The 22,815-nt window shown below is 40.9% G+C and overlaps 1 protein-coding gene and 1 pseudogene across 2 annotated transcripts in view; one reads left to right on the forward strand and one right to left on the reverse strand.

Moving 5' to 3' along the window:
• Positions 1-18,247, reverse strand: part of CDKL4 (cyclin dependent kinase like 4) — a 54,460-nt gene extending 36,213 nt beyond the window's left edge. The window contains exons 1-2 of the mRNA XM_032239390.1: positions 17,521-18,247; positions 13,156-13,277 (exon numbers count right to left, since the gene is read on the reverse strand). Of these exons, the coding sequence (XP_032095281.1) occupies positions 13,156-13,277; positions 17,521-17,688 (290 nt within the window). The 5' untranslated portion in view covers positions 17,689-18,247. The remainder of the gene's footprint in view (positions 1-13,155; positions 13,278-17,520) is intronic.
• A 3,959-nt stretch (positions 18,248-22,206) lies between these two features.
• On the forward strand, positions 22,207-22,815 carry LOC116524205 (annotated as a pseudogene). The gene has a single exon (XR_004257219.1). The product of XR_004257219.1 is annotated as a transcription initiation factor TFIID subunit 13 pseudogene (transcript).

The raw sequence follows: 22,815 nt of genomic DNA on the forward strand, positions 1-22,815 counted from the left end.
AAAAAAAAAAAAAAAAAAAAAATTTACTTAGTCTCCATTGATGAGCAGTTAAGTTCAGCCAATTTTTATTTCTAGAAATTCTTCATTGAATGTCTGTAATCATCCATCTTATGATATTTTGCAATTATCTTCTTAAGATAAGCTCTAGAAGTGGGATATCTGAGACCAATGGTAGGCATGCATTACATTTTGATCCTGCAAGGATAAAATTCAGGTAGACCTGAGGCATGGTTTTGCAGGGAAAAAAGTATACTTGGAAGACAGCTCTTCAATTCATCCAACTCATGTTGGCGGTAGACACTCAAGTTATTTTGTAATAGTTACTTGTCCCTGGTAAGCAGGTAGGTTTATAGCCCAAAAGGAGGCCAGGGAGAATAAAGATCCCATAAGAATGAGAGGGTGTGAGCTTCTTGTTCCTGGCAGACTCATCCCTCTGTGTAGAAAATATTGAGAAGTATCATGGGTAGGTGTATTTTCCACTGGGGATTGGGAATCAGGGCAACTTATTCTGTCTGGGAGTATTCTACTTTACATAACCATCTCTAAAAATTATAGCAATTACATTCTCTGTAACTTTTCTGTTGGTAGCTTTCCATCGCTCACATCACTGTCCCATGATGATGCCTTCACATTTACATACTGCCAAACTACCCTTTCTGAGGAAGGTTATACCCATTTTCACTCCCACCAAACATCTGTGCATGAAAGTCCCTGTCTCCTCATTGTCTTGCCAACATTTGGTTTTGCCAATGTTATGTTTGCCAATCTGTGGTTAAAATAAAAACGTGTCTCATTGTGGTTTTTATTTGTATTTCACTAATTTTTAGTGATTATTATTTTTCACACCCTTATTGGATCCTACATTTCTTCTTTTGTGCAATTCCACTTCATGGCCTTTATTGCTTTTTAACTTGGTCTGTTTACTGTTTTCTTACTGATTTAGAAAGACTCCAGATACATCACAGTCTGTTACACATGCTGCAAATATTTTTCTCAGTGTTGTTTGTCTTTCAGCCCTGTTGACAGAGGTGCGGCTGTTGTTTTTGCATGTTTTTCAAAAATCTGAAACGTAAGGGTTTCTTTCACTAAATGTCCACTGTAAGGATTTTGTTGATTAAAAAAATTAAATTATGTAATACCCCAAACATATCCATCACTCAGATTTAATATTTTGTCATATTTGGATATTTAAGTAGTATATTTAGATCACTTTTTAAAAACTGAACACGCGGCTGGTCCAATGGAGGTGGGTTATCAGAACTTATTAACATTAGTGTCACTAAAATTGGTATACAATCCCCCCACTGCTAAATTTGACTGGCTTTAAAAAATAAATAAATAAATAAATAAAAATAAAAAACATGCGCAGATGTAGCTGACTTTACAGAACAATGGGAAGGCCTATGCATCACTCAGTTATGACACTAGCTACAAGATACCACCATGTGAGGCTGAAGTATATGCAGAGAAACAGCAAGCAATGTACACAGCTATTTTCTTCAGAGCAGTTTCCTCATCTTGTACCACAATTACTGTGGCACATCCTTGACATCAGTGGCTCAGTGACAACCCTTTGACTCTAGTTCTCCTAATTATTAATATTATGAATGTACCTAATTCTCCTGATTAAATCCCTTTCCACTTGAAACGTCTATTTCCAGCATTGAATTCTGATATAACTTTATTCTTCCCCCCACTTAACCTAGGGCCAAACCTGAAACAACATTGTTTACATTTTAAAAATACAAGGCAGAGGCCGGGCGCGGTGGCTCACGCCTGTAATCCAAGCACTTTAGAGGCCAAGGTGGGCGGATCACCTGAGGTCGGGAGTACAAGACCAGACTGACCAACATGGTGAAACCCCGTCTTTAAATAAATAAATTAATTAATTAATTAAAAAAAAAAAGAAAAGAAAAAATTCGACGCAGAAAGGACAGTATAGCCATTTTGTGCACTGTGAGACAGATTGCTTGAGTTCCAATCCCAGATACGCTGCTTCCTACTTTTATAATCTTGAACATGTTATCTAAGCTCTTTGTGCCTTCGGTTTTCCTCATGTGTAATCATAGAATAATATCTCATAAGTTTATTGAGAAATCTATCCCCTCAATGTCTGGTTTTAACACCCACATGGGTTCTGGAGATACAGGTCTGAGATTGGATAAGGACAGTTGATGGGACTGAGACCGCCGCAAAAAGACGGAAGAGGTGCAGAAGAATAGCAGAGGCCCCAAGGGGAGAAAGAACTGGGAGTGTGGGGAAAACAGTATGAGGCCAGTGTGACTGATGCATGAGTGATGAAGCTGGGAAGGCTGGCACAGACCAGTCCATGGAGGGCCTCAGAGATCTAGATCTCAATAAGAAATTTGGATTTTATGCTAAATTCAAAACCATTGAAAGAAATCAAGCAAGGAAGTGACAAAATACGGAGAATGGATTTCTGGGGGCCAACATATATACAGAGAGAGAAATTAGGACGCTAATTCAATAACCCAACTGAGATTTGGACACTCAGATTATGGTGGCAGCAGTGAGAGGAAGAGAAATGGATTTCAGTCCTTGGGAGAGTCTAGCGAGGGTGGAACACATGCTTCTACTGATGCAAGAATGGAACACTGGTCTGCTCGGGATCTAAGAGACTACAGGTGCAGGAGAGTAAGTACTGGAATTGGGAAACAAGGTAGGGGCTAGGATTCAGAAACCGCAAAGCCCCAATTATTAGCCTTAATAACACGGACTCGAGAATGAATTAATTTCATAGGGAAGTCCTGAGCTATTTAAAGGCATCTCACAGGAAGTGCCCCATTTGGTTCAGCTAGGTTCCAAGAAGGCAGATTCCATCAGGGCAAAACAACAACACTGATCGTGCAAAGAGAAGCTGGCCATCAAAGAGAACTGCAAACCAACACCACTGACCATGCAAACAGAAGGCAGGCATCAAAGAGAATACACATCCACGCGGTGCTCAGTCCAGAAAGACAGAGCACCGCAGCACTGCTCAGCCACGGGCAGCATTTTTCAAAGCATCTTGGAGCCAAATAACCCTTTGGTGAAATCAACTGATGCTTAATGTTTAAATATTATATTTTGGGCAAGTACAAAATCAAATATTCAGTTGGTGCAAAAGTAGTGGAGGTTGCTGCCGCTGAAAGTAATACTAAAAGTCATAATGAAGGCCTGAAAGCAAACATGAGACATCACAGTTCAAGTCTGAATGGGTTAACAAGAAAGGGTAACATGATGGGGGAATGCAGACTGAACTGCCCAGGATATGCTCTTTGAGGCACTCAGGGGAAGACATGATGCTGACGTCAGAAGTCATTGCCTGTAGGTTTGTTATAAAAACAGAATAGGGGAAGCTTGATTTCATTATTATTACCCAAGATGAACTTGGTCCTTCTCAGTAAATCTTTCCTAGCCTAGAATAAAATCCAGCCTTGGTTCTATGGCCTACCAGGCTGTTGATAACATTTTACCTCTATTTCCCTTCCCAACTTTATCTCCTATCACATCCCAAAGTCACTCCATCCCAGCCCATTAGTTTCTGCTATTCTCTGAACATGCCAGGCTTATTTACACCTTCAATCTTTGTGCTGATTGTTCCTTCTACTCCCTTTTCATGATGAGTAATTTCCTGTGTTCACTTGACTAGGTTAAGGGATGTCCAGACAGCGGATAAAACATTATTTCTTCCAGATGTGGTGGCTCATGCCTGCAATCCCAGCACTTTGGGAGGCTGAGGCAGGAGGATTGCTTGAGCCCAGGAGTTTGAGACCAGCTTGGGCAACATGGCAAGACCCCATCTCTACTCAAAGTTTAAAAATTAGCCAGACATAACGGTGAGTGTCCCAGCTGCTCAGGAGGCTCAGGCAGGAGGATTACTTGAGTCCAGGAGTTTGAGGCTGCAGTGAGCCATGTTCAGGCCACTGCAGAGAGTGAGATGAGTGAATGAGACTCTCTCTTTCAAAAAAAAAAAAAAAGAAAAAACCCAAAACATCATTGGTACGTGTGTCTGTGAGGGTGTTTCTGGAAGGGATTCACATTTGAATCAGTAGACTGAGTAAAGAAGACCCACCCACAATGGTGAGGGCAGGCAGGCATCATCACACTTGTTGAGGGCCTGGATACAACAACAAGGCAGAGGAAGGGCTGCTTCTCTCTCTTTCCTTGAGCTGGGACATCCATCTTCTCCTGCCCTTGGACGTGGAAGCTCCTGGCTCTCAGGCCTTTGGACTTTGAAACTCTCTGTCCCCTAGCTCTTGGGCCTTAGGACTTGGCCTGAATGAGACCGCCAGCTTTCCTGGTTCTCTGGCTTGCAGATAGCAGATTGCAGAACTTCTGTGCCTCTTTAATCACACAGGTCAATACCCATTATAAATCTCCTGTTATCTGTACCTCTATGTATCCCATTGGTTTTCTTTCTCTGAAGAACCCTGACTAATACACCTCCCTGGGTATTCTCTAACTCCACACTGTGCTTTATTTTTCTTCAAAGACTCATAACTCTTCTTTATCGTTGGACTACGTCAGAATGTAAATTCCACAAGGGCAAGGACTTTCTCTTGTCCACTGTTGTAGCCCCAGCACCTAGAACAAGACCTGGAACCTAATAGATGCTCCATTAAGCTTGTTTCTCTGGTAATCCCACAAATTTTATAAACTAACACCCTGCGACAAGTCTCTTTCTCTTTAAACTAGCTAGAGTGAATTCTGTTGTTGAATCCTGACCAATTCAGGACATGAGAAGTGAATAGGGGAAACAATCCCAAGGCCGTGAGAATCTAGGACTGGGTATCTGATGTAATGGGGTCTGAAGGGCAGCATCTAATTGCCATTAATGGCTGGGATACTGGCAGATGGCCACCCAGTGATGAAACAGGTAGTTATTTATTTATTTGTGTTTGCATTTTTTGGAGGCAGAGTCTTACTCTGTAACTCAGACTGAAGTGCAATGGAGTGATCTTGGCTCACTGCAACCTCTGCATCCTGGGTTCAAGCAATTCTCCTGCCTCAGTTTCCTGAATAGCTGGGACTACAGGTGCCCACCACCACGTCTGGCTAATGTTTTGTATTTTAGTAGAGACAGGGTTTCACCATGTTGCCCAGAGTGGTCTCGAATCCTGTCCACAAGCAATCGGCCTGCCTTGGCCTTCCAGAGTGCTGGGATAACAGGTATGAGCCACTGCACCCGGCCCGAAAAGGGAATTTAAATAATCACCTGTGGTCCTCTGGAATAAAATGCCTATTCAAGGCAAGGCTTTGGTGAACCAAGTGTGATACAACAATACGGGGAACATAAGTAATAACAGATACATGAGGTTGTCTGGCTGCTTCTAATTTCACTGGAGAAATTGAAGAAAAAAAAGCACAGGTTCAGAGCTTTAATATCTTGGTTCAAGGCACAGTTAGGAAATCAGGTATTTTGATATTTATCCTAAAGAATACCTTACTTCTTGTTTCTGTAGGACCCACTTTACAGATCCACTGTGACTACCATGAGATTACTAAAAAAACTGACACAGACAGTCACCCTGCAGGTTGCTCAATGACAACAAAGACTGAATTTATGTGAGGATAATTAGTTTCTCAGTTAACGAAAAGAGAAGGAGAAATAATCCAGGAATTGGAATGTGACGCTTGAAAGCATTCATGTAACTAAGAGCATCCCAACTTCCTTCCACATTTCTTTTCTCATGGGAAGTAGCCCCCAAACTTGTACAATGAAGCTGGTTCTACCTTGCTGCAGACTCTCAGATCTCACCTGAGGAAGGTGCACTGTGTGGGGATGCCCACTGTCTTCTAGGCTCTTCTACCCACCTCCCTTCAAGGTCTCCAAACCTTAACTAAAGTCAGGTCCCAGGATGACCCGGGGGCCTACAGCAAAGTGAAACAGAGGAAGAGAGGATTTACATAGCAAAAAGAACTACAACATTTTGCTGATTTATAACGAGGAATGTATGAGGAAATGGATTTCGTGGGTGTTGGATCAGAGAGGAAGAAATATGGCTTTATATTGGGCTGATTTTAGCAATATGGGCACAACTTATTTGAGATTCTGTTTTTTTTTTTTTTCTTTTTTTTTTTTTTGAGACGGAGTCTTGCTCTGTTTCCCAGGCTAGGGTGAAGTGGTGTGGTCTCGGTCCACTGAAACCTCCTCCTCCCAGGTTCAAGCAATTCTCCTGCCTCAGCTTCCTGAGTAGCTGGGATGACAGGTGTCTGCCACCATGCCCAGCTAATTTTTTTGTATTTTTAACAGAGACAGCGTTTCACCATGTTGGCCAGGCTGCTCTTGAACTCCTGACCTCAAGTGATCCACCTGCCTCGGCCTCTCAAAGTGCTAGAATTACAGGTGTGAACCACCACACCTGGCTCCAGATTCTGGTTTCAATAGACTACCTGGGGCATCCAAGAATGATTCTAGTTAGTTGCTGAATTGGTTGACTGAACCTAGAACAAATGGTTGCCTATGCCAAAGAAAGTTAAGATGCCAGAAATTTATTAATAAAATGAGGAAGAAGGAATTCAGAGACTGGAGGAAAAAGAAACGCTGAAGAGGCCAGGTGCGGTGGCTCACACCTGTAATCCCAGCACTTAGGGAGGCTGAGGCAGGTGGATCACAAGGTCAGGAGATTGAGACCATCCTGGCTAACACAGTGAAACCCCGTTTCCACTAAAAATACAAAAAATTAGCCAGGCATGGTGGAACATGCCTGTAGTCCCAGCTACTTGGGAGGCTGAGGCAGGAGAATTGCTTGAACCTGAGGTGGGGGTTGCAGTGAGCCAAGATCAGATGGCACCACAGCATTCCAGCCTGGGCGACAGAGAGAGATTCTGTCTCAAAACAAAACAAAACAAAAAACAACAACAACAACAACAACAAAAAAAATGCTGAAGAAGAGAATTTATCATAGACACCATGCCCATCGAGTTCCCAGCTCTGTCTCCCCATAGCATTTAATGGCAATGCTAATCTATGCTTTTCTCCAAATCTGCAGCATTGCTTTCAGTTTTCTATATCGGTAAGAAGCAACATGCCAGATACTTCTCCTAGGCTCTTCTACCATAATGGCCTTCATTCCTTGGATCAGAGAACAACCTCACTTTTGTTCCTTCTGTTAGTGTATTTATTTCAGCAACTCACTTATGAAATTGGGAAACATTCACCAGGATGGATCTGTGGACCCACTGGGACAACCCTGAGATGGATTTGAGTCAAGACTCATTTGCCACCTGACTATCATTTAGCTCCCCATTCCCCCAAACTGGTGAACCATAGTGGCTTTCAAGGTCACTGGTGATTGGCTTCACTTTACGGAGTCTTGCTCTGTCACCCAGGCTGGAATGCAGTGGTACAATCTCGGCTGACTGCAACCTCCACCTCCCGGGTTCAAACAATTTTCCTGTCTTAGCCTCCTGAGTAGCTGGGACTACAGGGGCCCACCACTATGCCCGGATAATTTTTGTATTTTAATAGAGATGGGGTTTCACCATGTTGGTCAGGCTGGTCTCGAACTCCTGACCTCAGGTGAGCCTCCCAAAGTGCCGGGATTACAGGTATGAGCCACCACACCTGGGCAATAATGTGTTTCTTAATACTCTTGATTCACTGTTATCCTTCCACCAAGCCACACCCACAACCTCATGGTAAATTTCTATGCTTAATTAACTGATGAAGAAATTCAAGTTTAATTTACCAATGTACCTCATGTGTTGGCATCAGTCAGACATGGACAGATGCAGTTTTATAAACCCAAGTAGCAGTTTTATAACACTATCATAATCTATAATTGTTCTCATGTAATCTGGCTTTTCATTAGATTAAAAAAAAATTTTTTTTTTTTGACGAAGTTTTGCTCTTGTTGCCCAGGCTGGAGTGCAGTGGCATGATCTTGGCTCACTGCAACCTCTGTCTCTTGGGTTCAAGCAATTCTCCTGCCTCAGCCTCTCAAGTAGCTGGGATTACAAGCACCCACCACCACACCTGGCTAATTTTTGTATTTTTAGTATAGATGGAGTTTCACCATGTTGGCCAGGCTGGTTTAGAACTCCTGACCTCAGGTGATCCACCACCTCAGACTCCCAAAGTGCTGGGATTACAGATGTGAGCCACTGAACTAGCCAGATTTTAAACTTCTTGCTGGCAGGATTATTCTATCATGTGTAGTGCAATGGCAGCTTGGGGAAATCCTCCCTGTTGACAGGGATGATACTTCCTATCACTATCCCATTTAACTTACTATTAGGCTTTGTAGGAAAAAAAAATGAGTCTTAGAGAATAAGAATAGATTATTTTAATGTTAATCAGACGATGCCAATTGTAGCTGCTCTTATACATGTAGTTTCTCTACTGGAGCAACTCCAACACAGCCTCACTACTTTGGATGCATCTATTGGTCTAACAAATGCTTTTATCTCAATCCAGTAAGTAGAGAAGCTTCCATCTGGCAGAAGAAGCAGTACACTTTCACCATCTTCACTGTGACATAAATTCTTCTGTTTTTTTGAGATGGAGTCTTGCTGTGTTGCCTAGGCTGGCTTGCAGTGGTGTGATCTTGGCTCACTGCAATCTCTGCCTCCCAGATTGAAGTGATTCTCCTGTCTCAGCCTCCTGAATAGCTGGGATTATGGGGGCTATGAAGGTATATCACCAAACCCGGCTCATTGTTGATATTTTTAGTAGAGTCAGGGTTTTACCATATTGGCCAGGCTGGTCTTGAACTCCTGACTTCAAGTGATCTGCCCACCTTGGCCTCCCAAAGTGTCCGTGTATAATCCCATTATAGGCATGAGCCATCGTGCCCAGTCCAACTCTTTTTTATGCTGTAATAGTCCGTGGGTCCCTTCATTATCTCACCATCCCATGGTTCACCCCACATTCACCATATTGATGATCTTATACCTGTACACCAGTTATTTCTCCTATGTGCTTCCCTTAATAAACAATAGTCCAAAAGGCTTGGGATGTATGCTAGCTGGTTGTTTATCTCTGTTTGCTATCCACTGGACTTAGGGCTTTAAAAATACTCTTTTGCATGTTATTTAAGTAGATTTAAGGAAGGGAGTACAAGTAGATGAATGCTTTAAATTAATCATTATTATCTAGAGGTACCTGACGTTTCATAAAAAGAGTGGCATATTCTAGACTGTTCCTATTTGCATTACTCCATGTATAATAGATTGAAGTCTCAGGGCTGACCCAAAGCAGCACTGAACACTAGCAGTGCTAAGCACACTTGTAAAACTTAAGAGTGCCAAGTGGGATGGTTCAGTGGTCCTTGGCGTTGCTAAATATATATTCAATGCAGGAGTTGCTGGAACATGCCTTGCTCTTTCTTGTGTCTGTGCATTCCTCCAGGAGTGTCCATCTGGCAAACCCTCTTCCTTTTCAAAGCCCAAATGCTGCCTTCTCTGCAGAATCTCCCTCACTTCCTGGGGCCAACAGATGTTGGAGTTGCTTCTCCTGTGCATCCTTTGCATCAGCATTAAACCAATCAACATAACCATTTGTAGTTGTTACTTTGAATATCTGTCTCTTCATTACATTTTAAGCTTCTTGAGGGCAGGATTGTGCCATTATAACCGTATCCTCTGCACCAGTGTAAAATGCTCCATGAAATATTTTTTGAGTGAAAGAATGCAAGGCATCAGGAAGCCATTAAGATCAACAAGACATGAAGTATGTCCTCAAAAAACTTATACTCTAGTGAGAGAGAGTATGCATATGAAAACATATATGGTAGTATGTACCAAGTACCATAACAGGGTTGAAAATAAAATTCCATGAGATCAAAGGAAGGAAGCAATTCCATCCAGATGAAGGACACTTAGAGATATTACAAATATCTAGGATTTCACATTTGAAAGATTATGATGGGCCAGGTGTGGGGGCTCACGCCTGTAATCCCAGCACTTTGGGAGGCCAAGGCAGGTGGATCACCTCAGGTCAGCAGTTCGAGACTAGCCTGGCCAACATGATAAAACCCCCTATGTACTAAAAATACAAAAATTCACTGGGTGTGGTTGTAGGTGCCTATAGTCTCAGCTACTTGGGAGGCTGAGGTGGGAGGATTGCTTGAGCCCAGGAGGCAGAGGATGCAGTGAGCTGAGATCGCCCCACTGCATTCCAGCCTGGGTGAAACTCTGTCTCAAAAAAATAAATAAATAAACAAAAATTATGATAGAGACAGTGAAAGTGAAAAAAAACTAGAACCTTCTAGATTAAAATAAGAAGAACATGAGCTAAGTCTATAGACAGGAAAGCTTAGGATACAAGTAGGGAAGAGAAAGATGTTCAGTTCAGTCAAAACCAGTATATGCAATGCACATTTTATAATAGCTTCGGGGCCCTGAACAATACATAAAGTAAGCATAAATGTCTAACTTCATGAAAATGTATATTAATTTATAAATTAATTTATAGGATGGCTGAACATATCTGTCTTCTAAGTCAACATACAACACCCTATTTAGCTCACAATAAAGTTGAACTATGAATTAACATACCATTTTAATTGTTTTTATATTAATTTTTATTTTAAAAGTAATATATGTGCCTTCACAGAATATTGAGAAAACTCAAATTTTCAATTACATGTAACATTCTATTATGTTATCTCATTTTTTTATATATCATCTCAGGAACATTTCCCCAGGACATCAACTGCTATTCTAAAGCACGCTCTCTAATGGGCTGGCTGCATACTGTACTATTGTATGGACATACCAAAATGCCTGTAACCAATTCTTTACTATTGGAAAATTAGATGAGTGCAATATTTTTGTTATAAATAATGACGTATTGAACATTCATATGTATAACTTTTTGCCCTGATCTGATTATCTTCTTACTATAAATTTCTCTAAATGGAATCTCTTGATCAAAGGATAAAAAGTTAAATTTTTTCATATATACTGACACATTGCCCTCCAATTGGCACTCTCACCAGCCATGAATGAGAAGGTCTGATTCCCTGACTATTGATAAGACTGAGTGTAACAATTTTTGAAAAAACTTTGCTAAATTTAATAGATGAGAATAGTACCTCACTAAAAAGTTCTAGATTTTCTTGATTAATAGGGAAGGATAAGCATGTTTTCTTAGGTGTATTGGTCATTTCCTTCTCTCTCCTGTCTTCAAAAAAGAAAAAAAAAAAAAGAGAGAGCAAGATGGGGTCTCACTCTGTTACACAGGTTGGAGTGCAGGAGCATGATCTCTGCTCACTGCAACCTCCACCTCCTAGGCTCAAGTGATCCTCCCACCTCAGCCTTCCGACTAGCTGGGATGACAGGCTAAGTTAATTTTTGTAGTTTTTGTAGAGATGGGGTTTCGCCATGTTGGCCAGGCTGGTCTTGAACTCCTGAGCTTGTGATCTGTCCGCCTTAGCCTCCCAAAGGGCTGGGATTACAGGCATAAGCCACCGCACTCAGCCTCCTTTTCTTTTTTAATGATTTGCTTTCCATGTTCACTGGAATGTAAGGTGCGGCTCCTTTTCTGTGTGTGCTTTGTTAAATGCTGTAGTCTTAGCAATGGCTGGGTCCAGAGTCTGTATTTATGAAAATTTTTTTGAATGAATATATTTATTAATTGGATGTTAACTTTTAAAAAAATGTTATTTGTAAATTCTTCACAGGTAGATATGAAATTTATTAATTCTGGTAAATAGTTTAACCAATATCTCATTTCTGCTTTAGTTTTGTTTATGGTACTTTTTTGTCAAAGGGAATCTCTCAAATGACTGTGATTTAATAATCAACACTTAAAAGTCCCTTTTTAGTCTTTTTCAAGTTTCAAAAAAAACCCTACTGGTATTCTGATTCGAATTTTTTTAACAAATAGATAAACTGTGGAGGAAATATTTTTATAATCATGAATATTTCCATCTAGAAACATGTTCATTTAAATAAAATCCTTATGTATCTCATTTTGCAGTTGTCTTCACGTAGTGTCAGAACAACCCTTTATCTTTATTCCTACACTTTTGTTGTTGTCAATACTTGAATGTGACCCTTCTCCACTAGAGTGTTTTTATTTTTATTTTTTTGAGACAGAGTCTGGCTCTGCTGCCCAGGCTGGAAAGTAGTGGTACAATCTCAGCTCATTGCAACCTCTGGCTCCTGGGTTCAAGCAATCCTTGTGCCTCAGCCTCTCGAATAGCTGGGACTACAGGTGCCAACCACCACACCCAGCTAATTTTTATATTTTTAGTAGAGACAGGGTTTCACCATGTTGGCCAGGCTGGTCTCACACTTGTGAATTCGCCTGCGTTGGCCTCCCAAAGTGCTAGGATAACAGGCATGAGACACTGCACCCAGTTATTCTCTGTTAGATTTTCTAAAGTGCTGTTTGATATGAAGGCTGCTAGTTTTTGCATGTGGAATTTGCAGTGTTTAGTTTTTGCATGTGGAATTTGCAGTGTTATAAGGGTCATTGGACTGAATTCTACTGGTTTTAATAACTATTTAGGTGATTTTCTTAGATTTTAAAGATCAGTAATATCTAGCAAATAATGACAATTTTATTTCCAAAAGTGATGTTTTCTTTGTTTTTATTACATTACATTGGCTAGAGTTCTCAGAACAATGTTACATGATAGTGGTGACAGCCAAAAACCTTGTCTTGCTTCCTCATTTTAATGGAAGTTTAGTTTTACCATTGTCTATAAAACTCGCAGTTGCTTTGAAGAGGGGCGTGTGTGTGTGTGTGTGTGTGTATTAAGAAACTATGCCTCTAATCCTAGCTGCTAGGGATTTTTTTTTTTAATCATCAGGAAAGCATGAGGAATTTATCAAAATTTCAAATTTTCAAGTTGATTAATCATAGGTATTTTTTATCCTTTAACTTATTAGTGAATTATGTGAATAGGTTTCCTAGTACCAAACCCTGGTTCATTTTTTGAATTCAGATAATCTAACATATAACTTAGCCTCAAATTCATTTTGATTTTATATCTGCAGTAGGATTGTTTTCCTAATTATAACTCCTATAGGTAAATCATTGTTTGACTTCTGAGGACATCCTGAGACTGGATGGGGTAGCCAGATGTGTTGAGGTAGAGAGGGGAATTGTGGCTGGGATTTGAAATGTGCCATGGTTAACTCCATAGACAATGAAACTGAGAACTGGCTGTACAGAATTTCAGTTTCCAGATTACTTACCCATTTGGGTTTCTTTCCAGCTCGTTTAAAAGTGTATGATCACAGTATTCAAAAACTAAATGCATTTTCCTTTTTCTCCTGAACACCTCGATGAGGTTCACAAGATTTGGATGTTTTAATTGCTGTGAAAGAATTGAAATGCAAAGTTTAGTGATCTGTTACTAGTAAGAGCTTCTCCTCAGACCCCTGAGGAGGGAGAAATTTAAGATTCATCTAATGTACCTATAATAAGCGGTAACAAGAGGACCTGAATCTCTCTGGTGATAGCAAGTAAAGTATGTAACTTAAAATACTGTACTAAAACAAAAAACACTTTATATATTTTATGGAAATTCTATATATTCAAGTCACAAAATAACCTGAGTAGAAAATTGAGGAAATGGAATTACTGAGTAAAGACGATAAAATCATCAATACCCACTCAGCTTACATATTGCTGGGGATTTTATATAAATATCATGTGGATTTAAACTCAGTCTGGATTCTAGCGTTGGCTCCCAGTAATACCAGATCCCAACTTTCAAGTCTGATTAAACTGTCTATTCTAGAAGTCCCCACATTTAGTCTGTGTTTTAAATTTATTACATTTTCAGCATTATTCTTTGATTCTGTTGTTCTCTCTTGTGCATAGATATTTTTGTGTGTTAAATTCTATTCCCAAACTGAAGCATTTCATAACACAGCCTCTTGGAAACCAAGAGGAAAACCCAAGGAAAAATGCTGATTAGGTAGGATAGTCCATCACTACAGCAATTATATAATTTTATCCTCCAAACTAGGGTAATAGGTAGAAGCCAGGACTATCCTAGGCAAACCAGCACATATGGTCACTCTGCCTATAACTAGGGTGACCATATAATTTAGCATACACACCAGGACACTTTTTTTTTTCTTGCTCTGTCACCTAGGCTGAAGTGCAATGGTATCATCTCGGCTCACTGCAACCTCCGCCTCCTGGATCCAAGTGATTCTTGTGTCTCAGCCTCCCCAGTGGCTGGGACTACAGTGTGTGCTGCCATGCCTGGTAGCACAAAAAATACAAAAATAATTTTTGTATTTTTAGTAGGGATGGAGTCTCACCATGCTGGAGTCTTCAGCCTGGTCTGAAATTCCTGACCTCAAGTGATCCACCTGCCTTGGCTTCCCAAAGTGCTGGGATTACAGGCATGAGCCACCACGTCCGGCCACACCAGGACACTTTTGAAAGGGGATGCGAACCAGGCAGGACACTGGGACCAAAACTATAAAGTAGAACTGTCCTGGGCAAATCAGGATACATGATTGCTCTATTCCTAGCCCATCTTCCCTTCCCGGTTGTTTTCCCAGCATAGTAGACAAATCAACTTTCCAAATTGTCTACCATTTACCCAGAAAGATGAGGGCTCCCGTCAGCATTTTGCATATAGTAGAAGCTCAACAAATAGCAGGCCCAGTAGAAAGTGTTAGGTTCAGAGACTAACAATGCATGCTTCTATCTCAGTACCTATTCACATAAGCATGGCTTGACCAAAACAAATGTCACCTACAACTGTGTGCCTGCTGCTCAACAGCTTGGGAAAAGACAATCCATTGCACATTAAAAATATGCCCAGGCTGAGGCAGGAGGGTTGCGTGAACCTAGGAGTTCGAGATCAGCCAAGCAACACACTGAGACCCCATTTGCCTAGGGGAAAAAAAAGAAAAGCCCAAGGTACCAAACCAATTAGCTTTCTATGTGCTCCACTGCCTAAAGAGCAGACAGGCAGAGTGGAGGAGACTAGGTCATCCGGGAAACCAGAGGCTTTGTGCTGCTGCAAAACCACAGTGCGGAAGAAAAGCAGGGTCTCTATTAGGGCAGTAAAAGATTTACAGATGCTGGCTGGTTATAGTGGCTCAGGCTTGTAATCTAAGCACTTTGGGAGGCTGAGGCAGTGGATCACGGAGTCAGGAGTTCAAGATCAGCCTGGCCAATACAGTGAAAACCTGTCTCTACTAAAAATACAAAAATTAGCCGGGCATGGTGGCAGGTGCATGGAATCCCAGCTACTCGGGAGGCTGAACCAGGAGAATTGCTTGAATCTGGGAGGCGGAGGTTGCAGTGAGCCGAGATTGTGCCACTGCACTCCAGCCTGGGTGACAGAGCTAGACTCCATCTCACACACACACACACACAAAATATTTACAGATGCTACAGCTTGATGCAATATCAAGGTTAAACTTGGTCCAATCTCCTGTCTTTGGGTAGGTAGCAATTTATATTTCCTTTGAAAATGAAGTTAACCTAGCCCAGGAAAACAGCAACTTGCCTAAAGAAAAACAGGTAGTAGGCCGGGCGCAGTGGCTCATGCCTATAATCCCAGCACTTTGGGAGGCCGAGGCGGGCGGATCACGAGGTCAGGAGATCGAGACCATCCTGGTCAACATGGTGAAACCCTGTCTCTACTAAAAATACAAAAATTAGCTGGACATGGTGGCGTGCACCTATAGTACCAGCTACTCAGGAGGTTGAGGCAGGAGAATTGCTTGAACCCAGGAGGGGGAGGTTGCGGTGAGCCGAGATTGCATCATTGCACTCCAGCCTGGGTAACAAAAGCGAAACTCCGTCTCAAAAAAAAAAAAGAAAAAAAGAAAGGTAGTAAGGAGAGAGAAGCAAACACAATTTAAATAACAGGACTATGTGAGGAAAGTAAGGTAAATTGATCACAGAAGGACCTGTTCAAGGCATACATGGACACAGTATGCCCAAAGCAGAAAGATGGACACTCTGACATTCTGAGGGCCTTCATCAGAGACCAAGCTGAGTCATAATCGGGCTACTTTTTACCTTAAAGCTCATTCGCAAGTTGGGACACTTGTAATGCAGAAGGTACTACCTGAGCATTAATTTTAGTTGAAGACTGGGGAGGGAGAGGCTGAGGGGTAAAAGCATTATTTTTATTAGAAAACCATACTGCCTGGCCAGGCACGGTTGCTCACGCCTGTAATCTCATCACTTTGGGAGGCTGAGACAGGTGGATCACGAGGTCAGGAGTTCAAGACCAGCCTGGCCAAGATGATGAAACCCCATCTCTTAAAAATACAAAAATTAGCCGGGCGCAGTAGCTGGGGCCTGTAATCCCAGCTACTCGGGAGGCTGAGGAAGGAAAATTGCTTGAACCCAGGCGGCAGAGGTTGCAGTGAGCCGAGATCGCGCCACTGCAGTCCAGCCTGGGTGATAGAGACTCCGTATCAAAAAAAAAAAAAAAAAAAGAAAACCACACAGCCTGGTTCAGACCCACCCTGCAGCTTAGCTCAGTGAGGGTGCCAGAGGTGGCTAGCTGACCGGCGCCCTCTGCTGGCTAAGAGGTAATAGTGAACTCTTTTTTTTTATCATGATGGATGTGTTCCTGAAGACTCTACGTATCATTACATTTTAAACAGAACCCTAGTGTGTATTAGTTGAGGAAACCTGCTGGAAATAAGGTTTGAAAATGAGAGATCATATGATAATTATTAGTGACAATTATTACCCACCTTACAAACTGAATTTCTGGGGATTTTCTAAAACCAGATGATGTGTCAAAAACGAAGGTCACCTGTGTCCTTGAAATCACAGGGTCTTGTTACATAATGTGCAGCCCACACACCAGCAGCTTCCGCACTCTCAGGCCCACCCGAGACCTCCCAACTCAGAATCTGCATTTCAACAAGGTCCCGGGGATTCTACCGCATATTCACATTTGAGAAGCGCTACCCTAGACCTCCGTTTCCTCTGCAGAAAATAAGGGTGTTGGATAAGAAGCATCTCTAAGGTTGCTTATAGCTTTTAGAGTAAGAAAAAATTTACATCGAGAACTTAAGAATCTTAAGTGTCAAATCTTATCAGAGTGAAAACAATTATAACAAAAACCTTTATGTAAAAAATGTATAAGTCACTGGGGGTGATATTCAATATGTCTAAGAAGCTGGGGTGCAGTGCAGGCAGGAACCAATGTTGATGCTTTAACATCAACTGCATTGGGACGGTCCTGTGGGACTGGCTGACTCTGTGCCAGGAGGTGCTTTTTTTAGTTGCTGATTGGTAGGGGAAGTATTTGGAGGGATATCCAGAGGAGGGCCAGGGTTGGGAGTGAGTTAAACACTGGGGTGAATGAACTTAGGATATTTATTAACCAGAATAAAAGTTCTTTACAATATCATGATCTATAGCTGTATTCATATATATCAGACAAAATCAGAATGGTCAAAGTCCAAAGTGATAATCAACTTATTACCCAAAGGTGCTGATGCAAAGGAATTTAAGTCCAATGGAGGAAATAACTTTAAAATTCTCTGTAATTTTAGCATGCATAGTTCACTCAATACCATGATACTTTATATATACATATATATATAAAGTTAACCTACCTTCAACATATGTATTTCTCTTAGTGCTATTTTCTTAACGACAGGATCATCTTCAGATTTCACAAATTTTTTAATAGCTACTACTTGTCCAGAGGCTTTGTTTCTGCATTTGAATACAACTCCATAAGACCCTTCTCCAATCTTAGCTAATTTTTCATACTTTTCCATTATAGCTGAAGTGATTTAAATTATTATTGTATTGATTGACTTGCAGTACAATGCTGCACCTGGAAAATAAGATAGACTTACCTTAATCAAGCTATAAAAGACAATGTTCTCACAGTCTACATACAACCAATTTGCCTAGATGCCAAAGGTTTATTTTCATCAATTAATTGGAAATCCACTTAAAAATATTTGGATATTATTTTGTCCATTTAGTTTAGTCCTCTGCAGTTCTTCCAGCTATCAAAGGATTTCATATGCTATTTATGACAATGGGTCTATGTTTACCCCTGTTGAATTAAAAGAATTTGTGGAAAGGAAACTTATCCTATCTATTGTTTTCATTATCCTCAAGTAAATTACTGAAATATGATGCTGTAAAATCCAGCTGAAGGAACATTTCATACTCTGGAATATGCTGTTTATCTTTTCTCTTCTAACCCAAGTGCATGCACAGTGACTAGGAGGAGTTGTGTAAGAAGACATGGTACAAAAAGTGCTATACTTCCACCTGGTGGAGAGAAGAAAAAGAAAATGTGGGCTGTTGAACAAAGCAGTCTTTAAAAACAATAACAGGCTGGGTGTGGTGGCGTACCCAGCACTTTGGGAGGCTGAGGTGGGCAGGTCACCTGAGGTTGGGAGTTCAAGACCTGCCTGACCAACATGAGAAACCCCATCCCTAATAAAAATACATAATTAGCTGGGTGTGGCGGGCACCTGTAATCCCAGCTACTTGGGAGGCTGAGGCAGGAGAATCCCTTGAACCTGGGAGGTGGAGGTTACGGTGAGCCGAGATCGTGCCATTGCACTCCAGCCTGGGCAACAAGAGCAAAATTCCATCTCAAAATAAATAAATAAATAATAAATAAATAACAGAATCCCTTTTGAATATGTTTTGCTCTTAGTTTTTATTTGCATGGAAGAACAGATTCTTAAGTTCTTAGCCCCAAAAGAAAATAATGATAAGCACGCACAACATTCTTCATGACTGTTTTCACATCTATAGTGATTTCTACGGAATTACTGGGCTTTTCTGTTTTGTGTCATCCATTCTTGAATTTTTTGGTGACCAAATTAAATGGTAAATGATGAATAAGGCCAACATACTTAAATAAATCAGTCTAAGAATTAAAAGTAAAAAAATCCTAATTTGTCTCAAAAACTCCACCTCACTTTATCCAGCAGAATCATGTTAATGTAACCTAATAATGATTATAATATGCTGGGCGCGGTGGCTCAAGCCTGTAATCCCAGCACTTTGGGAGGCCGAGGCGGGTGGATCACAAGGTCAAGAGATCGAGACCATCCTGGTCAACACGGTGAAACCCCGTCTCTACTAAAACTACAAAAAATTAGCTGGGCATGGTGGTGCGTGTCTGTAGTCCCAGTTACTCAGGAGGCTGAGGCAGGAGAATTGCCTGAACCCAGGAGGCGGAGGTTGCGGTGAGCCGAGATCGCGCCATTGCACTCCAGCCTGGGTAACAAGAGCGAAACTCCGTCTCAAAAAAAAAAAAAAAATGATTATAATAATAATGGCACTTAACACTGTTCTATGCAAATTACATATAATGTGCACAAATATTCTATGAAGTAGGTGTTATTTTTATTCAATTATACAGATTAGAAAATTAAGACGCAGTGAAGGTACTACAGAATTAGAACCCAGGCAGTGAGATTTCAAAGAACACAATTTTAATCACTACACTACACAGTCTCTCAGTTAAGTTCAAAAGAATGCATAATTCAGCCAGGCGAGGTGGCTCATGCTTGTAATCCCAGCACTTTGGAAGGCTGAGGCAGGTGACCTGAAGTCAGAAGTTCGAGACCAGCCTGGCCAGTATGGTGAAACCCTGTCTCTACTAAAAATACCAAAAGATTATCTGGGAGTGGTGGCACAGGCCTGTAATCCCAGTTACTTGGGAGGCTGAGTCAGGAGAATTGCTTGAACCTGTGATGTGGAGGTTGTGGTGAGTCGAGATTGCCCCATTGCACTCCAACCTGGGTGACAGAGCAAGACTCCACCCCAAAAACAAAAACAAAAACAAACAAACAAACAAAATGCATAATTCAAAGAACCACTTTATCCAGGTCTTGGTAATAACAAAAGGCCAGGTTAAAGAGTTGACTACTTGTAAAATTTCTCTTGTTTTGAATGAGTACACATTTTTTAAAACTTCTCTAATATTGTCTTTTCCATCTACAGATGATCTCAATGGTGAAAGAAATTGACTACTTCCACTTGCCACCATAAAAGTATACAATGGAGAAAAATGTTTACCTGGATAAAATGACTATTGACATACTGTTTTTTACAGTGCTGCTTTTTTTGGTATAAATTAGATTTCCTCTCTTATTAAAGAAAGAAAATTCAAGAATACACACTCAAGTAACACATGGAAAATCCATCACAGATTTTGTTCTGAAAACCCTATTAGTTATACTGTATTTTTACCTATGCATTATTATTTTAAAGATATTTAGATGGGAGTATGCATACATTTGCATAGTAATCTATGGCTGGAAAGAGGGTAGGAAAAACTGGGAATTTGCTTTAGAAATTTATTGGCATCTGGCTGGGAGCATTGGCTCATGCCTGTAATCCCAACACTTTTGGAGGCCAAGGTGGGAGGATCACTTGAGCCCAGGAGTTTGGGGTTACCGCGAGCTATGACTGTACCGCTGCACTACTTCCTGGGCGACAGAGGGAGACCCTGTCTCTAAAATAAAACAAGATAAAGTTATTGGTATAAAACTTTATATATTTGTTAATTTAACCTACTTGATAAGTGCTATAGTCACTGGGGGAAACTATAAATATGACAAAAAGCTTAATTATGAAGTTTTAATTTATGCATTCTTTTCTTTTCTTTTTTCTGAGACAGTGTCTCATTCTGTTACTAGGCTGGAGTGCAGTGGCAGGATCTTGGCTCACTGCAACCTCCAACTCCCTGGTTCAAGCGATTCTCCTGCCTCAGCCTCCTGAGCTGGGATTATAGTTATGTGCAGCCATGCCCAGCTAATTTTTGTATTTTTAGTAGAGACAGGTTTTCACCATGTTGGCCAGGATGGTCTCGCTCTCCTGACCTTGTGATCCACCTGCCTCGGCCTCCCAAAGTGCGGAGATTACAGGTGTGAGCCACTGTGCCCGGCCTATTTTCTTATTTCCCTGTAGGTAGTTGATTTTCTATTGATTTATGTTTTTTCTTTTTTTCTCAACAGATTCAGTAATGACTGATTCCTCAGACTAATATTTAGATCTGGCAATCACATCAACCAAACTGCTAAATGCAATAAAATAAAGCTCCAGAAAATAGTGCTTCAGCTGGTAACCTCTCAATATTTCTGTTTTCAAAAGCCCTACTATACATTCATGGAAAATGGGTCTGAGCATGCAAGCAGGAATTAGACCAAGGCAGAAATTCCACAAAGGAATTTACAGCTCTAATTCTGGCTTGCTAGGACTGTAACAGAATTCCTGGAGGTAGTAATTCCTAATCTCTTATCTGAGATTCAACTATCCAACCGCTTGATGAACATCTCTACATGAATGGACAGAATCATCTAAAAATGGGAACATTCTAAACCAAATGCCTTCTCTTCTTTCTTATCCTCTGTCAACACCCAAAGTTCACAAACATGCTCCACGTTATGCCTAAATGGGTTGTCAAGGTACGTGTGGTGGGGGGACTTTGAGGTGGCCAAGGACACTGACAGCTGCCTAAACCTAATCTCTTCATACCTCTTCCATAAAGCAATAAAATCAACCAGGACAAATAAAACCGCATAAATCCAAAGACTTCAATATAACAAGAAGACAGAGGGCTCTAAAAACTTAGGTAGAAAAGCCAAGCCCAAATTCTGGAAGGGATATCTCTTGAGCTCCCACTATAAACCTTGGCAGAAGGCAAAGATATGAGTGGGCTGAGATCTAGAAAAACTGTAAGAAAGACAGAAGAGGAAAACAAGGGCCTAAGAAAGACTTAAGATCATCTCCTTCCCAAAGAGAAAACACATCACAAGTGTAAAAATACTCTAAGAGTGTCCTGGTAGATCACAGCATTCACTTCAAGGAAGGGGTTTAAAAGTATATGGGTATCGAGGTGGCAGTAGTCAGTACGGCACCTGCTAGAGACTGGACAGTAAAGGAAAAAAGGAAGAGGGATAAACTTGGCATCTTGCAAAACAAAAGAGAATTCTGAATTGAAGGACATGTGAATCCTCCTGACACCACGAAGATGGTGGAAAAGTGTCATTAATGAAAGAAACTGCACTTTGGTACAGTGACAGAAAAGACTCTCTTGGCCTAGAATGATAGTCAGTTACTAACAGCCAAAACCTACCTGAGAAATGAAACAGTGAAAAGCAGTCCCCATACTAAATATTACTGGAAGAAAAAATCAATGAGAATCCAAAAATTTCAGTTAATGAAAGTCATTTAACCAGGAAGCAAAAAAAAACCAACAACAAAAAAAAAACTAACAACGAACTCTCCAAACCGATTTAAATATCCTCTCACGGCGGTGGGTTGGCGGGCTAGTGGGATGGCAGATGAGGAAGAGGACCCTACCTTTGAGGAAGAAAATGAAGAAATTGGAGGAGGTGCAGAAGGTGGACAGGGTAAAAGAAAGAGACTTTTTTCTAAAGAATTGCGATGTATGATGTATGGCTTTGGGGATGACCAGAATCCTTATACTGAGTCAGTGGATATTCTTGAAGATCTTGTCATAGAGTTTATCACTGAAATGACTCACAAGGCAATGTCCATTGGAAGACAAGGTCGAGTACAAGTTGAAGATATCGTCTTCCTGATTCGAAAGGACCCAAGGAAGTTTGCCAAGGTTAAAGACTTGCTTACTATGAATGAAGAATTGAAACGAGCTAGAAAAGCATTTGATGAAGCAAACTATGGATCTTGACACTTTTTGTAGTTTCTGAAAATTACCATCTGGGGATATCATATATAACTGTATATCTTCTAAAGTAAGGCTCTGATATCTAGCCATGGAAATGAAAGATGGAGAAACACAAAGTTTTCAGCCTTTATTTATTTATTTTTATTTTTTGGAGACGGATTTCACCATGTTGGCCAGGCTGGTCTTGAACTCCTGACCTCAGGTGATCCACCCGCCT

Source organism: Sapajus apella, unplaced genomic scaffold, assembly GCF_009761245.1.
Source record: "Sapajus apella isolate SASKATOON/1434 unplaced genomic scaffold, GSC_monkey_1.0 scaffold44, whole genome shotgun sequence".
NCBI lineage: Eukaryota > Metazoa > Chordata > Mammalia > Primates > Cebidae > Sapajus > Sapajus apella.